We start from the raw sequence: 21,916 nt of genomic DNA, 5'->3' as shown, positions 1-21,916 counted from the left end.
ACGGCGAAAGCATAAATTTAGAGTATGTTAGGACAGTACATTTACAAGAGTTGTGTGTAATGTTTTGTCAATTCAAAGACAGGGTCACCAAAACCATAAAACCAGCTAAAATGATGCACTAACCTTTTACAATCTCCATCAGATGACACTCCTAGGACATTATGTTAGACAATGCATGCATTTTTAGTTCTATCAAGTTCATATTTATATCCAAAAACAGCGTTTTACTATGGCATTGATGTTGAGTAAATCGTTTCCCTCCAATAACCGGCAGTCAAGTCAGCACCACAAATTAAATAATTAAAATTAGAAAACATTGGTAAAATATTATATTGTCATTTAAAGAATTATAGATTTACATCTCTTGAACGCAATCAACTTGCCAGATTTAAAAATAACCTTACTGGGAAATCACACTTTGCAATAATCTGAGCACTGCGCCCAGAAAAATACGCGTTGCGATACAGACTAGCCGTCATGTTGGGGAGATCTAAAATCGAAAATACTATGTAAATAATCCATTACCTTTGATTCTCTTCATCAGATGTCACTTCCAGGTATCACAGGTCCATAACAAATGTAGTTTTGTTCAAAAAAGCTCATCATTTATGTCCAAAAATCTCTGTCTTGTTAGCACATGATCTAAGCCCGCCGGACTTCACTTCATGAACGAGGGGAAAAAATATATTTACGTTCGTTCAAACATGTCAAACGTTGTATAGCATAAATCATTAGGGCCTTTTTTAACCAGAACATGAATAATATTCAAGGTGGACGAATGCATTCTCTTTTATAACGTATTGGAACGAGGGTACCCAACATGAACTCGCGCGCCAGGTGTCTAATGGGCCATCATCGTTCCATGGCTCTTGTTCGGTCAGATCTCCCTCCAGAAGACTCAAAACACTTTGTAAAGGCTGGTGACATCTAGTGGAAGCAATAGGAAGTGCCAAAATATTCCTCAGCCCCTGTGTTTTTCAATGGCATAGGTTTAACCTCTATGGGCTAGGTGGGACGCTTGCGTCCCACCTACGTAACAGCCACTGGCAGCCTGTGGCGCGATTTTCAAAACGTTAAAAATCCTATTACTTCAATTTCTCAAACATATGACTATTTTACAGCTATTTAAAGACAAGACTCTCGTTAATCTAACCACACTGTCCGATTTCAAAAAGGCTTTACAACGAAAGCAAAACATTAGATTATGTCAGCAGAGTACCAAGCCAGAAATAATCAGACACCCATTTTTCAAGCCAGCATATAATGTCACCAAAACCCAGAAGACAGCTAAATGCAGCACTCACCTTTGATGATCTTCATCAGATGACAACCCTAGGACATTATGTTATACAATACATGCATGTTTTGTTCAATCAAGTTCATATTTATATCAAAAACCAGCTTTTTACATTAGCATGTGACGTTCAGAACTAGCATACCCCCCGCAAACTTCCGGGGAATTCGCTAACATTTTACTAAATTACTCACGATAAACGTTCACAAAAAGCATAACAATTATTTTAAGAATTATAGATACAGACCTCCTCTATGCACTCGATATGTCCGATTTTAAAATAGCTTTTTGGTGAAAGCACATTTTGCAATATTCTAAGTACATAGCCCAGGCATCACGGGCTCGCTATTTAGACACCCGGCAAGTTTAGCACTCACCATAATCATATTTACTATTATAAAAGTTTGATTACCTTTTGTTGTCTTCGTCAGAATGCACACCCAGGACTGCTACTTCAATAACAAATGTTGGTTTGGTCCAAAATAATCCATCGTTATATCCGAATAGCGGCGTTTTGTTCGTGCGTTCCAGACACTATCCGAAATAGTAAAGAAGTGTCGCGCGCATGGCGCAATTCGTGACAATAAAATTCTAAATATTCCATTACCGTACTTCGAAGCATGTCAACCGCTGTTTAAAATCAATTTTTACGACATTTTTCTCGTAGAAAAGCGATAATATTCCGACAGGGAATCTCCTTTTCGGCAAACAGAGGAAAAAATCCCAAAGGCGGGGGCGGTCTGGTCACGCGCCTAAGCCCAGTGTCCCTTGATCGGCCACTTGAGAAAGGCGATAATGTGTTTCAGCCTGGGGCTGGAATGACGACATTCTGTTTTTTCCCGGGCTCTGAGCGCCTATGGACGACGTGGGAAGTGTCACGTTAGAGCAGAGATCCTTAGTAAATGATAGAGATGGAAAAGAAGTTCAAGAAATGGTCAGACAGGCCACTTCCTGTAAAGGAATCTCTCAGGTTTTGACCTGCCATTTGAGTTCTGTTATACTCACAGACACCATTCAAACAGTTTTAGAAAATTTAGGGTGTTTTCTATCCATATGTAATAAGTATATGCATATTCTAGTTACTGGGTAGGAGTGGTAACCAGATTAAATCGGGTATGTTTTTTATCCAGCCGTGTCAATACTGCCCCCTAGCCCTAACAGGTTAAAGGTAATACAACACATCAGGTATCCACTTCCTGTCAGAAAATGTCTCAGGGTTTTGCCTGCCAAATGAGTTCTGTTATACTCACAGACACCATTCAAACAGTTTTAGAAAATGTAGGGTGTTTTCTATCCATATATAATAAGTATATGCATATTGTAGTTACTGGGTAGGATTAGTAACCAGATTAAATCGGGTACATTTTTTTATCCAGCCGTGCAAATACTGCCCCCTAGCCCCAACAGGTTAAGGTTTTCTGGGCCAACAATGTAATAAATAATACATTAAGAAAAAATACTGCACAGTTTCCTAAGGACTTGAAGTGAAGCTGCCATCTCTCTCGGCGCCATCTTGCAATGTATAGTACATTAAACCCACACATTTGTCAAAAAGGGCGTGACAGCATTCCAGGCCTAAACTGCTGCAGGCAAAGGTGATAGTGCCAAGGTAGAACATGTTTTTGGATTCTTTGGTTTCAACTCAAATACCGCAGCTTCAATTCAAACATAACTAGACAAAATCCAACATGCTACCCAAACAGGAATATTTACAATGGCAAACAGTTCCAAGACGCTGAGTAAGATGTTCCCTGTTGTTTCAGTGGGACCTTTAAACACTTCTGACAGGATGGAGAAGAAAGACGTGAAGATCATCAACCAGGGCCTGGAGAACGAGATGGTGAGTGACTGAACAAACACCATATCATGCATGCCACTCCAAAGACCATAACTCTGTCAAGAGCCAAGCTCCTACCCCTAGGGCCCAGCTAGGGTCTTTATGTAGATCAGAGATGACTGGATACTATGTGTAAGTATATAGAGTGAAAGGCCATCTAGGCTTAGCCTTGTATATACCATACTGATTACCGCTGTGCTAGCATAGCCTAGCAGGTGGTGTGATGTAGCTAGCTAATATTGATCTAATACTTCCTTAGATTTGGGTATGTCATTTTAGGTGAAAATTGAGGATCCTTTAAGAGTGCGGATCCTTTAAGAAGTGCCTTGGGTAGGGGCTAGAGTAGCTGAGCTTCCGTCCAAGAGGTGTTACAGCCAAATTTTGCTCTCTGACCCAACATGTGCCACAATCTCATTGTGTGTCTATAGGAGGTGTGGGGTTACCGGCCGTGCCCCTGGAAGATGGTTCTGGTGGCCGTTGGGGCGGTGTGCACCGGGGGGCTGCTGTTTCTGGTGCTCTACTGGCTGCCTGAGTGGGGAGTGAGAGGGACCTGCACACGGACCCCCTTCATCAGGGAGGCCCAGACACTGCTGCTAAGATCCACGGTACACTAATCTTACTCACCAAAGATAACCTTTCACTGGGTGATTTGAAAAGTCCTAGTCAATCGATCCATAATTTAATAAAACTTTTAGCAAAAATGTTTCTTTAATTTACAATCTGTAGAAACTATGAGAATAGAAAGTTTCATAACTTTTGTGAAACATCACAGCACAGATGAAAAATATATAGTAAATAGGAATCCAATGTGGATGGTGTTAAGAGATCGATGAAAGGGATTGAATGGAGCTGAAGGGTGGGACTAATAACAACAAGATAACAAATGTAAAATATACTGTGTCTGTAAAAATGTTGTGAAATATAGCACAGTTAAAAAGATATGGAAAATATAACTGGATGAACATCAGAAATGGAGGAAGGCCAGAACTAAAAACAAACAAAATATAACTACTGTAAAATAGATTGTGACTGTAAAATGTATATAGTACGTATAAAGCTGGAAGTAGAAGCCTAAGTGGTGGTGTTCACTAGTTTACTCCAATTAGGGGAGGAGTGGTAGGGTTTGTGGGAAATTATAAAATATATTTTAAAAAGGCATGTATGTATGTATGTATGTATGTGTATATATATGTATGTATAAACGGTTGCAAAAACGAATCCCCGAGCTGACAAGGTAAAAATCTGTCATTCTGCCGATGAACAAGGCAGTTAACCCACCGTTCCTAGGCCATCATTGAAAATAAGAATGCGTTCTTAACTGGCTTGCCTAGTTAAATAAAGGTGTATACAAAAAAATATATATATATATATGTGTATATATGTAAATAAGTAAATGTAAAAAATTCGGCAAATCGGTGTCCAAAAATACCGATTACTGATTGTTATGAAAACTTGATATCGGCCCTAATTAATCGGCCATACCAATTAATCGGCCGACCTCTAGTATATACACTACCGTTCAAAAGGTTGGGGTGGCCAAATTGGCCAGAAACAAAGAACTTTCTTCTGAAACTCGTCAGTCTATTCTTGTTCTGAGAAATGAAGGCTATTCCATGCGAGAAATGGCCAAGAAACTGAAGATGAACAAGAATAGAAGGAGTTTTAGAAGAAAGTACTTTGTTTCTGGCCATTTTGAGCCTGTAATCGAACCCACAAATGCTGATGCTCCAGATACTCAACTAGTCTAAAGAAGGCCAGTTTTATTGCATCTTTAATCAGGACAACAGTTTTCAGCTGTGCTAACATAATTGCAAAAGGGTTTTCTAATGATCAATTAGCCTTTTAAATGATAAACTTGGATTAACTAACACAACGTGCCATTGGAACACAGGGTTGATGGTTGCTGATAATGGGCCTCTGTACGCCTATGTAGATAATACATTTTAAGAAGTCAGCTGTTTCCAGCTACAAATTTACAACATTCACAATATCTACACTTTATTTATTTATATATATATATATATATATATATATATATATATATGTGTGTGTGTGTGTGTGTGTGTGTGTGTGTGTGTGTGTGTGTGTGTGTGTGTGTGTGTGTGTGTGTGTGTGTGTGTGTGTGTGTGTGTGTGTGTGTGTGTGTGTGTGTGTGTGTGTGTGTGTGTGTGTGTGTGTGTGTGTGTGTGTGTGTGTGTGTGTGTGTGTGTGTGTGTGTGTGTGTGTGTGTGTGTGTGCAAAGAGGAGTGGGACATTTTTGACATGCGTTTTTCAGGATTTTTTTGTTGTTATTCTGTCGCTCACTGTTCAAATAAACCTACGATTAAAATTATAGACTGATCATTTCTTTGTCAGTGGGCAAACGTACAAAATCAGCAGGGGATTAAATACTTTTTCCCCCTCACTAATATATATATATATATATATATCCCCAAAATATATGTGAGATTGGAAATGATGCAGACAATTACATTGATGGAAGCTACAATCTATCCGCAATATTAAAGCTGATCTAACCCCCCCCCCCCCCCCCAAAATAAAATAAAAACTACTACGACCTAAGTAACAGTAAAGATAACATTGGCTTGAGACTACATTACAAATTGTAATTTACAATAACCAATTCTCTACTGAAGAGTCAGTCTGCTTAATCACTATCACTGTCTTACAGCATCAAATGGATGGTATCCACATCCTCCCCAAGCTCGAAGTCCATGTGCTGTGCGCAATTTATCCTGGGGACAATGTTAACTGGATGACTTGACATTGGTTCAATTCTAACAGGACGAGTTTCGGAGGTGGTTCCGGACCAAGGTACATGTGATGCTAGCCCCTGGAAAGAGACCCTTTGACGATGTCGATCTCCTAAGCCCTCTGCACATACCTAATGGGGACAGTATACACTCCTTCAGTGCCCTCCAAGATGGACATCAGGGAAAATACATCCATATCCAGCCAGTTCAGGTAAGGCAATGGCCTCTGATATCCATTAACAAACAGTGTCCCAGTTGTCTTGAATGGCTCTCTCCCTTCATGTCCTTTCCTTCAAGACAACTGATGGGTGAAATTTATAGATCAGTGGTCCTGGAGGAAAGGATACGAGGGAAGGAAGGTATCCAAGATTATTGAGACGCATGAAGTGATGGATACAGATCCAAAGCCCTCAGTTGATTTCTGAACATTACTTGGTGTTCTGACTACATCTCTCTTTCTATCAGGTTTGCTACTTCACCCACCACAGCACAAAATACTACTGGAATGATCTGCTTCAGAATTTTGAAGTGTTTAAGTAAGAGCCCTATTGCAAAATCACAGTAACCCCCATACATGTGTAATTGTCCAGCTACTTTTAAAACATGGACATTCTCTATCATCCTTATATGAAAGGTGGTAAGTATACAGTATTACCATGGAGGTGACTGTGTGTGCTGCTCTTCTAGAGGTTTGGAGGATGTCAGGGTGACTTGTTCCAGCATCCACACTGACCACAGCTCTGGTCTCAGCAAACTACTTCAGGACTACAGGTAGCCTACATTACCCACAACCCTCTACTTCCATACACAGTACATAAGAAGAGGCTAGTGGGAGGAGCTATAGGAGGACGGGCTCATTGTAATGGCCGAAATGTCATGAAAGGAACGGAGTCAAACGTGGTTTCCATATGTTTGTGTTTGATACCTTTCCGTTTATTCCATTCCAGCCATTACAATGAGCCCCTTCCTCCTCTAGCTCCTCCCACCAGCCTCCTCTGCTGCACCTCTACCTTACACATAGGCATAATCATCCCTGTTCCTACAGGCACTATTAAACACACCATCTGTTCTTGAATCTCATTTGGCCCAACGGCTCTTTTGAATGTTGGAATTTATCTCTGAATGTACAGCTAAGACTGGCTAGTCCGCACAAGCATACAGTGCATACCGGTATTTGAACACATTGGCCCTTTGGCGTGTGAGAAAGCTGGCAAAAATGCTAATGGTTTCTAATCCGGTTTCAACAGGAGACTGTTCTTTGAAGTGAATGAGATAGCAGTTAGGGTGCCATCTGTGTTCAAGCTACTCATAAAAGAGGTAGGTTACTGGATACATTTTCTTTCACACAACAACAAGTATGACCTGGAGTTTTTCTTGATCACCTGACCTGGAAAAACCCTGGAGCCTATTTATAGTCTTCAACTAGGCCCCAGAGTTTTTATGGGTCAGGTCACATGGCTAGGAATAACTACTGTACCTTAGAGCAGTGGTTCCCAACTCCAGTCCTCGAGTACACCCAACAGCACACATATTTGTGTTGTAGCCCCCGGACAAACGTACCTGATTCAACTCATTGAGGGCCTGATGATTAGTTGACAAGTTGAATCAGGTGTGCTTGTCTGGGGCTACAATAAAACAGATGTACTGTTGGGATACCCAAGGACCAGAGTTGGGAACCACTGCCTTAGAGTAAATGCTGCTTATTTTCCAATGACTCATCTGATAATAACAATCCATTATCTAAAATTATAATGAATAAATTGACAATATAACAACCATAAATCTGACAATAAAGCTGCATAGGATGAAACTATCTCAATAATTTCCGACTTTTTCCCCATATTAATTCTTTCAACCTCAGGTCCTGAATCCGTTCTACATATTCCAGCTCTTCAGCGTGATTCTGTGGAGCATTGAACAGTATTACTACTACGCCGCTGCCATAGTCTTCATGTCTGTCATATCCATAGCTACCTCGCTGTACACCGTCAAGAAGGTGGGTGATCGTCCTAGACTAAGCACTTCCTCATGTAGCGGAAGTGGCAGCCATGTTGCCTTTCAATCGGAGTTATCGGAGTTAAATGTTACTCGTTCCTTGGCATTGACAGAATAGTTTTTGTGGGGGGGGCTGGCGGGCTAGCGTTAACTTCAAATCTCCCTACCATCATATAAGAGAAGGGTTGAATCCTAAGCAACCTGCCTACACATAGTCTGAAGTACAATACCAACATAGCTACTGTAGTAGGTCAAAGCTGTGTGCTGGAAAACCTTGGTAGAGCATGGGTGGAATAGACATTGTGGTGCTCGTGAATTTCCTTTTTTCGGGTTCAAACCAATTCTCACTTAAAGCATATTAGATTGAATAGAATAGATTACTTCTGTGTTGTTTAGCTTGTGTTTCTTTTAATGGATTCCCTTTTTCTCTGCTTACAGCAATACATCATGCTGCATGACATGGTGGCAACCCACAGTATTGTACGTGTCTCAGTGTGCAGAGGGACTCTAGGTATGTAACAGGCCTGATAAGACTGGCTCTATAGAGATTAATGTAGTGTATTCAAGTGTATTCATCTACTATTGCATTTTATTAGTGACCTCCTCCTTTCCATTGTTTTGGTTACACTTTTGAAGTATTACATTAAAATGTGTATTTGATAATGGTTGACAATGTGTACTTGATAATGATTTGATAATGGGTATAATTTCATCCTACATCTTTTATTACACATTTCTATTTATTTATTTAATTATTGTGAAGGAAAAACAAGTCCTCCTTATGGACTATGCTGCTTGTTATGGGTTCGTCATCTGACCAGAGGGGTATACTACAAACCGGATCAAGGAGTTAGCCAGCTAACTTGCCTAAATATTATGAAATAACTTTTTTTTTAAATTTAGTTTAGCTTTCTTAATGAAACAGAAAATCCATAGTTATTTCTGGTTGTTTATCACAGTTAGCTGGCTCCTGCTTTGTAGTATACCCCTGTGGTGTTGTGTTGAACACAGATGTCGAGGAGGCCATGTCCACAGAGCTGGTCCCTGGTGATGTCATCGTCATCCCGTCCAATGGAATGATCATGCCCTGTGACGCCGTGCTGGTTCATGGAAACTGCATCGTCAACGAGAGCATGCTGACAGGTGACTATAAAATGTTCTTCCTTTAATTTGAACACTATGGGCCAGTTTCTCGGACCCAGATTAAGCCTTGTCCTGAACTAAAAAAACATGCTCAATGGGAAAACTAATTTGAAAGTGCTTTTCGGTTCAGGGCTAGCTTTAATCTGGGTCCTGAAAACAGGCCCCGTATGCCATAATAAAAGCTGCTATGGTTCCATTGTAGTGTAATCATGTTATGTGTACCTATAATATTTAAAGAGTCTTTCTATTGGTCCTCTCCAGGTGAGAGTGTGCCTGTCACCAAGACCAGCCTACCCAGCTCAGGAGAAGATGGGGCTGGCCTCTATAGCATAGAGGAACACAAGAGACACACGCTGTTCTGTGGCACTCACATCATTCAGACTCGCTTCTACACTGGGGAACTGGTCAAGGCCGTGGTGGTCAGGACTGGTGAGACCACTTATTGTTTCCAGTCTTCTGTTATGGAGCTGTTTTTCATTGACCTTAATACACCTAATACACATTTGTTACCTATTATAAACTGGGTGGTTCGAGCCCTGAATACTGATTGGCTGACAGCCATGGTATATCAGACCATATACCACAGGTATGACAAAAATGTTTTACTGCTCTAATTACGTTGGTAACCAGTTTATAATAGCAATAAGGCACCTCTGGGGTATGTGGTATATGGCCAATACACCAGGGCTAAGGGCTGTATCCATGCACTCCACGTTGCGTCATGCTCAAGAACAGCCCTTAGTTGTGGTATATTGGCCATATACCACACACCCCCCCCATACCTTATATCTTAAATATAGCATATGTGTATTAGTGCATGGGCCTCAGACTCTAGGTTAACTGACATACACAGGGCTATAAAGTTGTTATAGGTCTAGCTCAAAGTGTTTGTGTGCATTCAGTTATAAACCAACCTTCCCTGAATACAACAGTGGAGAGAGACATGGTGAGGATGAGCTACCAGCTTCCACTGGGATGTGAGATAAATGTACTCAATTAAAGGGTTAATATGGCACTCTGCAGCTCATCAATTCAAATGCTATTTAGGTTATTTCCAATATTTGTTGTCTGTCAGGTTTCAGCACAGAGAAGGGCCAGCTGGTACGCTCCATCCTGTACCCCAAGCCCACTGACTTCAAGCTGTACAGAGATGCCTATCTCTTCCTGCTCTGTCTGGTGGGAGTGGCCGGCATTGGCTTCATCTACACCATCGTCCTCAGCATCATAAACCAGGTACTGCACTTTGCAGTTTGTCTGTTCAGGCATTGAAAACGGATTGCATTTGTGTAGTGCTTTATTCGCTAGTACTCAAAGAGCATTATACCTACCCACTCCACAATCAATGTGTAGTATCCATCCTGTATTTTTGGCTTAGTTTTAAATTTGTGGAAATAGTCCTCTGGCAGTGTATGAATTGACCATTATTTAACCATGCATGGCCCATTCCCAACCAATTCTCTTTTTTGGAAGAATACGACCATCTCATAGTAAAATAGAAACATATCAGTATGGAGACAGTTAAGTCCAGCAATAGTGTTGTTTCCCTATGTCTGCAGTTTGTCAATTTCATTGAGTATTTTCCATGTCCAGGTTCCAGCCAAACTTATTACAAGGTTCTTCTCTTCTCTTTGAACAGGTTCCAGCCAAAACCATAGTGGTTGAGTCTCTGGACATTATCACCATCACGGTGCCCCCAGCGCTGCCTGCAGCCATGACAGCTGGCATAGTCTATGCCCAGCGCCGGCTGAAACGTGTGGGTATCTTCTGCATCAGCCCCCAGAGGATCAACATCTGTGGCCAACTCAACCTCATCTGCTTCGACAAGGTACCCTCTACGCCACGTAAACTCAAACTTCATGCCAAGTATCAGGCTGTTATAATCACTAACAAAACATATTGCTCTATCTAGTAGTATGTTTTTGTAAAACTATGATTCTGTGATTTTAAATTAAAGTATTCAGAAATCTTTAGCTAGCACACAGGTACAAAATGCAGACAGTTGTAGAATGAAGCTACAGTATATTTCTGTGTAACTGTCCTGCTCCTCACACAGACTGGTACTCTCACTGAAGATGGTTTGGACCTTTGGGGGATCCAGAGAGTTGAAAATGGCAGGTGAGAATGAGGGGGATATGAGGTGTCCATGTTTCTCATCATGGCCACCATGGCTAAGGAGAGATGTTCTCTTCTACCATGTATCAGTTATCTACTGTCTCTGACCCCTCCATTGTTATGGGGAAGTCAGTGGATGAATACCACAGCTCCTTTGTTTCCCCCAGTCCTTTCTCTGTGACCCCACTAGTCCCCTCGTGAAACCCCGTTAAAGGGGCAATCAGCAGTTGAAACGATAACAAAGCCCACCACTGTTTTGGTAAAAAGCTGAGGGATTGGGCTGGAGAAATGTAACCAATTTCATATTCATAGACAGAGATATGGATGCAAGGGCTGACCATCCATGATATCAAAAATTATAGTTCTAACCATGTTTTGAGGCATTACATTGTTTATTTACATTTACTTGGAGTTAAACAAGCTCATATTTTGGGATCTGATGGGGTACGGCAGTTGAACTAAGCTCATGAGGTATTTACAAGTTAAGTTCCTCAAGAATCAATGGATACATATGAATTTGTAGGGCCAAAATGGATGTAGCAAACTGCAGATTGTCCTTTTAAAGGCATAGTTACACATTTACATAATGTTGTAGTTACCTTTTTAAAGCTATTCAATCAGAAACCCACAATTTACACGTGTTTACTTAGCTGCAGCCCCCTATGGGTGAAAACACAAAATTGGTCTTAGATCAGCTTTCAATCTACTTCTTTCTCTCAGCTTCTCTCCCCCAGAGGATGACCCAGCCAATGAGACCCTAGTCAGGTCCTCGTTTGTGTCTTGCATGGCCACCTGCCATTCTCTGACCAAGCTAGAGGGAGAACTCTCCGGAGACCCACTGGACCTCAAGATGTTCAACGCTACAGGCTGGGTCAGTCGGTCGCAAGGCTGTCTCGATGTGGTCGCAATGTTTTTTTTTTTCTCCAACGCTGTCTCTGTTCTTGTGTGGATATTGTAACCTACAGTAGTTTCTGTTCTATACTGAAGAAAATTATAAACACAACATGTAAAGTGTTGGTCCCATGTTTCATGAGCTGAAATAAAAGATCCCAGAAATGTTCCATATGCACAAAAAGCTTATTCCTCTCAAATGTTGTGCACAAATTAGTTTACCTCCCTGTTCGTGAGCATTTCTCCTTTGCCAAGATAATCCATCCACCTGACAGGTGTGGTGTAATGCAGACACTGGGAGTCAGGAAGCAAGTACAGGGGGTGTATTTAATAATACAAAAAACATGGAACAATACAAAACGAGTAGCATGAACATGAGAAACATGCCTAATACCGCCTGGGGAATGAACCAAAGGGAGTGACAGATATAGGGGAGGTTATCATAGAAGTGATGGAGTCCAGGTGAGTGGAGTCCAGAGGCGCAGGTGTGCGTAACGATGGTGGCAGGTGTGCGTAATAATAAGTAAACTGGTGACAACGAGCGCCAGAGAGGGGGAGCGGGAGTATACGTAGCATATCAAGAAGCTGATTAAACAGCATGATCTGTCACGTCCTGACCATAGAAAGCTATTATTTTCTATGGTAGAGTAGGTCAGGGCGTGACAGGTTTTTTTTCTAGGTTAGATTTTCTGTGTTGGGTTGTTCTAGTTTTATATTTCTATGTTGGGCTTTGTTTGGGATGATCTCCAATTAGAGGCAGCTGGTCATCGTTGTCTCTAATTGGAGGTCATATTTAAGTTGGTGTTTGTCCCACCTGGGTTTGTGCGAGATTAATTTTGAGTAGTGTATGTTTCACCTCTGCGTCACGGTTTGTTTTTGTCATTCAGTTTATTTATGTATTGCATAGTTTCACAGTATAAATAAAATGTGGAATGACACACAAGCTGCACTTTGGTCCCCTCCTCCTTTCGACAGCCGTGACAGAATCTCCCACCACCAAAGGACCAAGCAGCGTGGAATGGACCAGTGGACTTGGGAGGAGATGAGGAGGAGTATATCCAAGGCTTTGGAGGAATATCCAGGGCAGGAGAAAAGCGCCTCCCATGTGAACAGGTGGAGGCAGCGAGAGCACGGCAACAAGGGAACCATGAGAGGCAGCCCCCCAATTTCTTTGGGGGGGGGGGGGGCACACGGGGAAATTGGCAGTCAGGTTGAAGACCTGAGCCAACTCCTCGTGCTTACCGTGGGGAGCGAGTGACTGAGCAAGCACCGTGTTATGCGGTGATGCGCACTGTGTCGCCAGTGCGCATTCACAGCCCGGTGCGCTCTGTGCCTGCCCCACGTACCAGGCCTCCAATGAGCCTATCCAGCCTGGTACGCCCTGTGCCTGCTCCTCACACTTGCCCTGAGGTGCGTGTCACCAGTCTGGCGCCACCTGTGCCAGCCCCAGTATCAGGCCTCCTGTACACCTTCCCAGTCCAGAGCTTCCAGCGACATCCCCCAGTCCAGAGCTTCCGGCGACATCCCCCAGTCCAGAGCCTCCAGCGATGTTCCCCAGTCCGGTGAGACCTGTTCCAGCTCCACGTAAAAAGCCTCCAGTGATGATCCAAGGCACGAAGCCTCCAGTGATGATCCAAGGCACGGAGCCTCCAGTGATGATCCATGGCCCGGAGCCTCCAGTGATGATCGGCGGCCCGGAGCCTCCAGTGATGATCGGCGGCCCGGAGCCTCCAGTGATGATCGGCGGCCCGGAGCCTCCAGTGATGATCGGCGGCCCGGAGCCTCCAGTGATGATCGGCGGCCCGGAGCCTCCAGTGATGATCGGCGGCCCGGAGCCTCCAGTGATGATCGGCGGCCCGGAGCCTCCAGTGATGATCGGCGGCCCGGAGCCTCCAGTGATGATCGGCGGCCCGGAGCCTCCAGTGATGATCGGCGGCCCGGAGCCTCCAGTGATGATCGGCGGCCCGGAGCCTCCAGTGATGATCGGCGGCCCGGAGCCTCCAGTGATGATCGGCGGCCCGGAGCCTCCAGTGATGGCCCGCGGCCCGGAGCCTCCTGAGACGGCCCGCGGCCCGGAGCCTCCTGAGACGGCCCGCGGCCCGGAGCCTCCTGAGACGGCCCGCGGCCCGGAGCCTCCTGAGACGGCCCGCGGCGGCCCGCGGAGCCTCCTGTGACGGCCCGCGGAGCGGAGCCTCCTGAGACGGCCCGCGGAGCCTCCTGAGACGGCCCGCGGCGCGGAGCCTCCAGCGGCGGTCTGCAGTCCAGAACCTCCGGGGTGATGATCCACGGTCCGGTGACACAAAAACGGAGGGATCAGCGGGCGGAGCAGGGGTTACGCCCCGAACCGGAGCCGCCTCCTTTGCTGGAGGATCCACTGGATGAGAAGGTTCTGTGTACTGCACCAGAACCGCCATAGACATTTGTCCCCTCCCCACCCTCCCTTTTTTAGTTTTTTAGGTGTATTCGGGGTCTGCACCTTTGGGGGGGGTACTGTCACGTCCTGACCATAGAAAGCTGTTATTTTCTATGGTAGAGTAGATCAGGGCATGACAGGGTTTTTTTCTAGGTTGGATTTTCTATGTTGGGCTTTGTTTGGGATGATCTCTAATTAGAGGCAGCTGGTCATTGTTGTCTCTAATTGGAGGTCATATTTATGTTGGTGTTTGTCCCACCTGGGTTTGTGAGAGGTTCATTTTGAGTAGTGTATGTTTCACCTCTGCGTCACGGTTTATTGTTTTTGTCATTCAGTTTATGTATTGCATAGTTTCACAGTATAAATAAAATGTGGAACGACACTTTGGTCCGCTCCTCCTTACGACAACCGTGACATGATCATTACACAGGTGCACCTCATGTTGGAGGCAACAAAAGGCCACTCTAAAATGTGCAGTTTTGTCACACAACGCCACTAATGTCTCAAGTTTTTAGGGAGCGTGCAATTGGCATGCTGACTGCAGGAATGTCCATCAGACCTCTTGCCAGATAATTGAATGTTAATTTCTCTACCATAAGCCGCCTCCAACGTCGTTTTAGAGAATTTGGCCATACGTCCAACCGGCCTCTCAACCCCAGACCACGTGTAACCACGCCAGCCCAGGACCTCCACATCCGGCTTCTTTACCTGCAACAGTCTGAGACCAGCCACCCGGACAGGTGATGAAACTGTGGGTTTGCATAATCGAAGAATTTCTGCACAAACTGTCAGAAACTGTCTCAGGGAAGCTTATCTGTGTGCTCGTCGTCCTCAACAGGGTCTTGACCTGACTGCGTCGTAACCGACTTCAGTGTGCAAATGCTCACTTTCGATGGCCACTGACACTCTGGAGAAGTGTGCTCTTCACGGATGAATCCCGGTTTCAACTGTACTGTGTAGATACCATGTATGGCATCGTGTGGGCGAGCGGTTTTCTGATGTCACCGATGTGAACAGAGCGCCCCATGGTGGCGGTGGGGTTATGGTATGGGCAGGCTTAAGCTACGGACAATGAACACAATTGCATTTTATTGATGGCAATTTAAATGCACAGAGATACTGTGACGAGATCCTGAGGCCCAGTGTTGTACCTTTCATCCACCACCATCACCTCATGTTTCGGCATGGTAATACACTGCCCCATGTCGCAAGGATCTGTACACAATTCCTGGAAGGGAAAATGTCCCAGTTCTTCCATGGCCTGCTTACTCACCAGACATGTCACCCCTTGAGTATGTTTGGGATGCTCTGGATCGACGTGTACGACAGCGGGATCCAGTTCCCACCAATATCCAGAAACTTTGCACAGCCATTGAAGAGGAGTGGGACAACATTCCACAGGCCACTATCAACAGCCTGATCAACTCTATGTGAAGGAGATGTGTCACCGCTGCATTAGGCAAATGGTGGTCACACCAGATACTGACTGGTTTTCTGATCCACGCCCCTACCTTTTTTTAAAGTATCTGTGACCAACAGATGCATATCTGAATTCCCAGTCATGTGAAATCCATAGATTTAGGACCTAATGAATTTATTTCAATTGACCGATTTTCTTTATATGAACTGTAACTCAGTAAAATTGTTGCATGTTGTGTTTTATATTGTTATTCAGTGTAGTTTGTAGATAGCCAAGTCAATGGGATTCCAATGAAGAGTTGTGGAGAAAGAGTTGTAGAGGCTCCAAGACAATATTGGAATGATAATCTCTCCTACATTTGTTCAGTGTAGTTATGCTAACAATGCTACACGCTAACTGCATTTCTGTAATACTAATGTAGCAATGTGTTACACATACTGGTATTACACAGGAAATGGAAATGTTCCAACTTGTATATGTACTGTTGCTGACTGAAACATGCTCTGACACATTCTTCATATCTTTGTATGTCGTGACTACAACACAAAACATATTGACAGATAGTGGCAGCAGTGGGATTCTTTCTGTTAGAGCTATGGTAACAGAATAGCTGGAAGATGCTACATGCTAACACAAGCACAAAATCCCTACCACTGGTGCCAGACTGTTTCTACATTCAGCAATGTTACATCGTTGCCTTGGCAAGATGGCAGACTGGCCCCTGGGTTACCCGTCTAAATCATGTTTAGCCTTTCAGAAGGGGCTGCCAGTTTTTTCATATGGGTCACTAATGTTGTTTAACACCAATGTTTGTGATGTTCAGATTCTAGAGGAGCCAACAGAGGAAGAAACAGCCCTCCACAATCCAATAATGCCCACTGTGGTGCGGCCACCCAAACAGGTGCTCCCAGAGGTCAACCAGGAAGTCAATCTAGCACAGAACATGGTACAGTATCCATAGTATGCTCTCTCCTACCTCGCTACATCTCAATATCTGGTAGATATACCTTAACTATGTCCTTTAACCCTTCTTTTCTCCTTTGGGTTTTTAGGAGCTGTCTGAGCTGACGGTAAGTAGTGTGAGGGCTTTTTCAAATGCATCTTTCTTTCCTTCTTTGAATATTGATTTGTATATGAATGGGAAAAGTTGAACGGTTGAATGGATTTTGTTTGACCTTGTGCTGTCGGTCTCTCAGTTGTCCTATGAAATTGGGATCGTCCGCCAGTTTCCTTTCTCGTCAGCTCTACAGAGGATGAGTGTGGTGGTCCGGAAGCTGGGGGAGAAGCGCATGGACGCCTACCTCAAAGGGGCGCCAGAGGTTGTGGCCAGCCTCTGCACAGAGGACACAAGTTAGTTAGACCTTTATTCAGTCTTACCAGGCAGCAGTTTGCCAGAACATGTACTTCTATCCCTGTACCCCACCTGTATGTGCACGGTCAAGACAGGCTTACGCATTTACATGAACATGCTTGCAGGTTAATAGACTATAACCCAATGAATGATTATTTTCTCTTACTCTAGTACCAGAGAGCTTCACAGAGACCCTGGAGTCTTACACCAGGCAGGGGTTCAGAGTCATAGCCTTGGCCCATCGCCAGCTGGAGGCCAAACTCTCCTGGCACAAGGTCCAGAACCTCAACAGGTAGTACAATGTGCTTAATACAATGTGCTGAATAGAATCACAGGATTGAGAACTGACTTATTTCTTGCTAGAAGATTCAAGACATTTGAATGTGTGAATTTGTGAACTTCCCCTTTCACAAATAGTGTAACTTTTTTAATTGCTGGATTATGTGGGCTAAATTCCTATTCTTTAATAAATTCATCTGTTTTCTATACCTGTCAGAGATCTCATAGAGACCAATATGGAGTTCCTTGGGCTCATAATCATGCAAAACAAGCTAAAGGAAGAGACTGCTGGGGTTTTAAAAGACCTGCGACGTGCAAACATCCGCACTGTGATGGTTACAGGTGAATAAGCCAATCGTATACAGTCTTCATCTACAATACAAAATGTTGTCAGTATTCTGGGAGATTGTTTAGGTTTGCTAGTGCCTTTTTGTACTGTAGCATGTACCAATCTTACCAATATTCAATACCATAGTCCCACCAGCACTTTACACTGAAGTAACCATCAGTACTGCAAAGCCATTTAAACTGCTATTATGTCATTTGGAATGACTAAGCTAACTACAACTAGCTGCCACACTTACACTGATAACAATGAAAATGTACATTTTACATCTTGCATTTTACATTTTAGTAATTTAACCTGTTTTGCATCTTGTTGTCATCTCTCTGTCTGTCTGTAGGCGATAATATGCTAACCGCTATATCAGTAGCCAGAGACTGTGGCATGATAACCCCTCATGAGAGGGTCATCATAGCAGACGCCACACCTCCCAAAGACATCCAGCCTGCTACGATCAATTGGCACTACACAGAGAACCACACCAGCAAAGACAATCGTGTTGAGGTGAGGGGGAAAAACTTAATTAAAAGACATGGATTGATATTAAACTATTCTATAAAGACAGGATATGAGTTTATTAAGCAAGTCTCACTTGGAAACAAGATCTTTATATTTAAAAAGTACTCCCTGGATGAATATCGCAGTATCTTTATATTCAGTATATTGTATGTCCTGTAGCCTAAGGACACAGTTTCTCTTTTCCTCATTAATGTTGTTGCAACTGATGATCCATCATGGCCGTTCATGTCCCCCTTTTCTCTAATGTTCCCCAGTCAGTGGAAATCAGCCTTGAGGATGTGGGCCATGTGGCTTATGGTGAGCAGCACAAGCAGCAGGAGCACGGCTACCACTTTGCTATGAGTGGCAGGTCCTTTGCTGTCATCACTGAACACTTCCCTGACCTAGTCCAAAAGGTCAGTGCCAAACTCCATCACTCTGGACAATAGAAATGAAATGACTGTAGGATGACAGATGTACTAAATTGCTACATTCTAGTGTTCAGTGCCTCCCTTAACTGAGCTGGGTTTGTAATACCTAGATGGTAAACCCTTATGGACATCATGGATGTGTTTACACAGGCAGCCGAATTCAGATATTTTTCCATTCATTGGTCTTTTGACCAATCAGCTCAGCTCTTTTGCCAATAAATGGGCAAAAGATCAGAATTGGGCTACATGTGTAAACGCAGCTTTAGTCACACTAATACAGCGTTATTTGATGCTAGCGTTATGCTCTGTCTGTCCACTGGGTGGTGCTGTAGCTGGCACTGCGTGCCACAATATTCGCCCGCATGGCTCCTGACCAGAAGACTCAGCTGGTAGAGGTCCTACAGAGTGTGGAGTGAGTCTCCTCTTCAGCACTAACCCCTACGAGCACAAGACGTTCAAAATAGTTGTTTTTTTGGGATGAAAATACATCCTTTTGGAATCACGTTGAAAATACATCTTTTCAACGTCTTGTGCTTACTGGGAAACTACATTATGCTAAATTTCTGTCATCCAGCGAAGTAATATGTTGACTACTTTGCTTTAATTTCTGCCTCTTTTTTTGCATTCTTTGCAGCTATACTGTAGGGATGTGTGGTGATGGTGCCAATGACTGTGGCGTAAGTATGGGGTTGTCATTTTTATGTGTACTACTGTTCTGAAGAGGTGTACTGAGTGTTTTTCATCTCATAATATAAAAGCATGTTTTACTGCAATTAATGTGGTCCTTTGTAGCTCAGTTGATAGAGCATGGCGCTTGCAACACCAGGAAAGTGGGTTCAATTCCCGGGACCATCCTTACGTAAAATGTATGCACACATGACTGTAAGTTGTTTTGGATAGGAGCAGCTGCTAAATGGCATATATTACTGTAAAGAATGCTTGAATGGGGCAGATTAGTGTTGCTATGATCAGGGCCACTGTTCAGACTATAGGATCAGCTGTTTTCAAGAAGTATGACATTGGTCAATAGATTCCATAAGGGGACAGTATTCTCATGACACCACTATTAGGAACAGACGTCTCTTTCCTGTAATGCCGCCCTCTTATAACTCTGCTATAAAATCTATTTTACCAGACAGGCTATTCATGCTATCCTGTATGGCTCTGTACCTTTCACCTGGCCTCCACGGGAATTAAACCCACAACCAATGTTCCAAGCAATTATTTGGAGCCGATTTGAGTGACCTCCCCTCCTCCCTCTGTTATCTCCAGGCCCTAAAGAGAGCTCACAGTGGGATCTCTCTGTCAGAGCTGGAGGCCTCAGTCGCCTCCCCCTTCACCTCCTCCATCGCCAACATCTCCTGTGTGCCCAACCTCATTAGGTACTGTAGCATCAATCAGATGTTTTTTTATAAAGCCCTTTTTACGTCATCTGTTGTCACAGTGCTTTACAGTTACCCAAGCCTGAAGCCCCAAAGAGCAAGCAATGCAAAGGCAAAAGCACAGTGGTCAGGGACAACTCCCTTGAAGGCAGGAATCTTGGAATAAACCTATAGAGGAACTAGCATCCCTTTTCATGAACAATGTCAAATGTCTCTTTATTTGACAGTCCTTATACAGTTGTTATAAATTACTTGGCACAAGTACCAGTGAAATATCTGTCTGTGGAATAAAATGTATCTGTTGAAGTATCTGAAGTGCTGTATCAAAGTAGTCTCAGAGTTGCCAGGCTGAATGATGGCCTGTTGTTTCTCCACAGAGAGGGGCGAGCTGCTCTCATCACCTCCTTCTGTGTGTTCAAGTTCATGGCCCTGTACAGCATCATCCAGTACCTCAGTGTCACGCTCCTCTACTCTGTGAGTACTGGTCCCAGATCAGTTTAGCTACTAAGCTCAACTGACAAACATGGTAACAGCCGGTTTGAGATAAGTGTAGCTGCTATGATCAACTGACGAATATGATAATGACTGGTTTGAGATCAGTTTTAAGGGGTTGTGTCTCCATGTTGTAGATCCTCAGCAACCTGGGAGACTTCCAGTTCCTCTTCATTGACGTTGCTATCATTCTGATCATTGCCTTCACAAGTGAGTAATAGAAACCTGTCTCCAGAATGCTTTAACCGGCATTACTTGAGTTGAGTATCCAAGCAGACATTGATAGTTTCTTTATGGGGACTCAAATATTCACATCCTAATTGCTGTATCACTAAAATGAATGACTAAAATTGATTTAAAAAAATGTACTGCCATTTTTATTGATTTCCTATTGTTCATTATTTATTGTAAGTGAGTCTGAACCCGGCGTGGAAGGTTCTGGTGGCACGGCGCCCCCCGTCCAGTCTAATCTCAGGCCCTCTGCTGTTCTCCGTGCTGACCCAGATCCTCACCTGTCTGGCCTTCCAGGTCCTGGCCTTCCTCTGGGTCCGGGGCCAGAACTGGTACGAGAAATGGACGCCCCTCTCAGAGTGAGTACTGCGCTGCCTGGGCTGTGGGGGAAGGAATCTGGGACACCTATTTGGCTATTTATGACCCCAAAAGTTATCTGATGGTCCAAAAGGTAATCTGGACCATATATATGATCCAAAATATTATCTGATGGTCCAACAAAATGATCAGGGATACCCCTATTGATTATCCAAAATATTTATCTGATTGTCCAAAAAGTGATCTGAGACTCTTACTGTATATGGAAGGTCCAAAAAAGAATTGTAGGACACGACCTCAGATGGTCCAACAACCCAATCCAGAAGTCCAAGAAAGTTATCTGGGGGTCTAAAGGGTTGATAAGGGGTACACCACCAGTCCACCATCTTGGAAACAATCTGAGGTACAATAGCTGGGCCATGTAATTATGTCCAAGAAAGTTATCTTCATGCTAACCCAAGTTTCTCTTCAACAGTGCCTGTAATGTTTCCAGTGCCAATCTCACCCATGGTCCCAACATAACGTCACATGTCGACCACAAGAACATCAAAAACTATGAGAACACTACACTCTTCTACGTCTCCTCCTTCCAGTACCTGGCAGTGGCCATCATCTTCTCCAAGGGAAAACCTTTCAGACAGCCAAGCTATAAAAACTGTAAGCTCCACTTGTGTATTGTCAACTGTGTTTGAATCCACAGCAACAGCAGATTTAAGATGCTAATGTTATTGTT

The 21,916-nt window shown here is 43.6% G+C and overlaps 1 protein-coding gene across 2 annotated transcripts in view; it reads left to right on the top strand.

Annotated features, from left to right (window-relative positions):
• Positions 1-21,916, top strand: part of LOC106598853 (polyamine-transporting ATPase 13A3) — a 46,510-nt gene that overhangs the window by 10,817 nt on the left and 13,777 nt on the right. For both annotated transcript variants that reach the window (XM_014189868.3, XM_045714507.2), the window contains exons 2-29: positions 3,058-3,134; positions 3,560-3,736; positions 5,916-6,095; positions 6,350-6,420; positions 6,572-6,655; positions 7,132-7,201; positions 7,746-7,880; positions 8,318-8,390; positions 8,891-9,022; positions 9,284-9,451; positions 10,098-10,255; positions 10,659-10,847; positions 11,076-11,137; positions 11,855-12,005; positions 16,682-16,804; positions 16,911-16,928; positions 17,055-17,208; positions 17,381-17,501; positions 17,706-17,830; positions 18,172-18,335; positions 18,605-18,745; positions 19,093-19,172; positions 19,395-19,437; positions 20,033-20,142; positions 20,520-20,616; positions 20,772-20,844; positions 21,047-21,224; positions 21,659-21,840. In XM_014189868.3, the coding sequence (XP_014045343.1) occupies positions 3,084-3,134; positions 3,560-3,736; positions 5,916-6,095; positions 6,350-6,420; positions 6,572-6,655; positions 7,132-7,201; positions 7,746-7,880; positions 8,318-8,390; positions 8,891-9,022; positions 9,284-9,451; positions 10,098-10,255; positions 10,659-10,847; positions 11,076-11,137; positions 11,855-12,005; positions 16,682-16,804; positions 16,911-16,928; positions 17,055-17,208; positions 17,381-17,501; positions 17,706-17,830; positions 18,172-18,335; positions 18,605-18,745; positions 19,093-19,172; positions 19,395-19,437; positions 20,033-20,142; positions 20,520-20,616; positions 20,772-20,844; positions 21,047-21,224; positions 21,659-21,840 (3,310 nt within the window). In that variant the 5' untranslated portion in view covers positions 3,058-3,083. The remainder of the gene's footprint in view (positions 1-3,057; positions 3,135-3,559; positions 3,737-5,915; positions 6,096-6,349; positions 6,421-6,571; positions 6,656-7,131; positions 7,202-7,745; positions 7,881-8,317; positions 8,391-8,890; positions 9,023-9,283; positions 9,452-10,097; positions 10,256-10,658; positions 10,848-11,075; positions 11,138-11,854; positions 12,006-16,681; positions 16,805-16,910; positions 16,929-17,054; positions 17,209-17,380; positions 17,502-17,705; positions 17,831-18,171; positions 18,336-18,604; positions 18,746-19,092; positions 19,173-19,394; positions 19,438-20,032; positions 20,143-20,519; positions 20,617-20,771; positions 20,845-21,046; positions 21,225-21,658; positions 21,841-21,916) is intronic.

Source organism: Salmo salar, chromosome 03 (genome assembly GCF_965601325.2).
Source record: "Salmo salar chromosome 03, fSalSal1, whole genome shotgun sequence".
In the NCBI taxonomy this organism is placed as follows: Eukaryota; Metazoa; Chordata; class Actinopteri; order Salmoniformes; family Salmonidae; genus Salmo; species Salmo salar.
The sequence above is the reverse complement of the archived record's forward strand: the minus strand, read 5'-3'. Positions and strand labels throughout refer to the sequence as shown.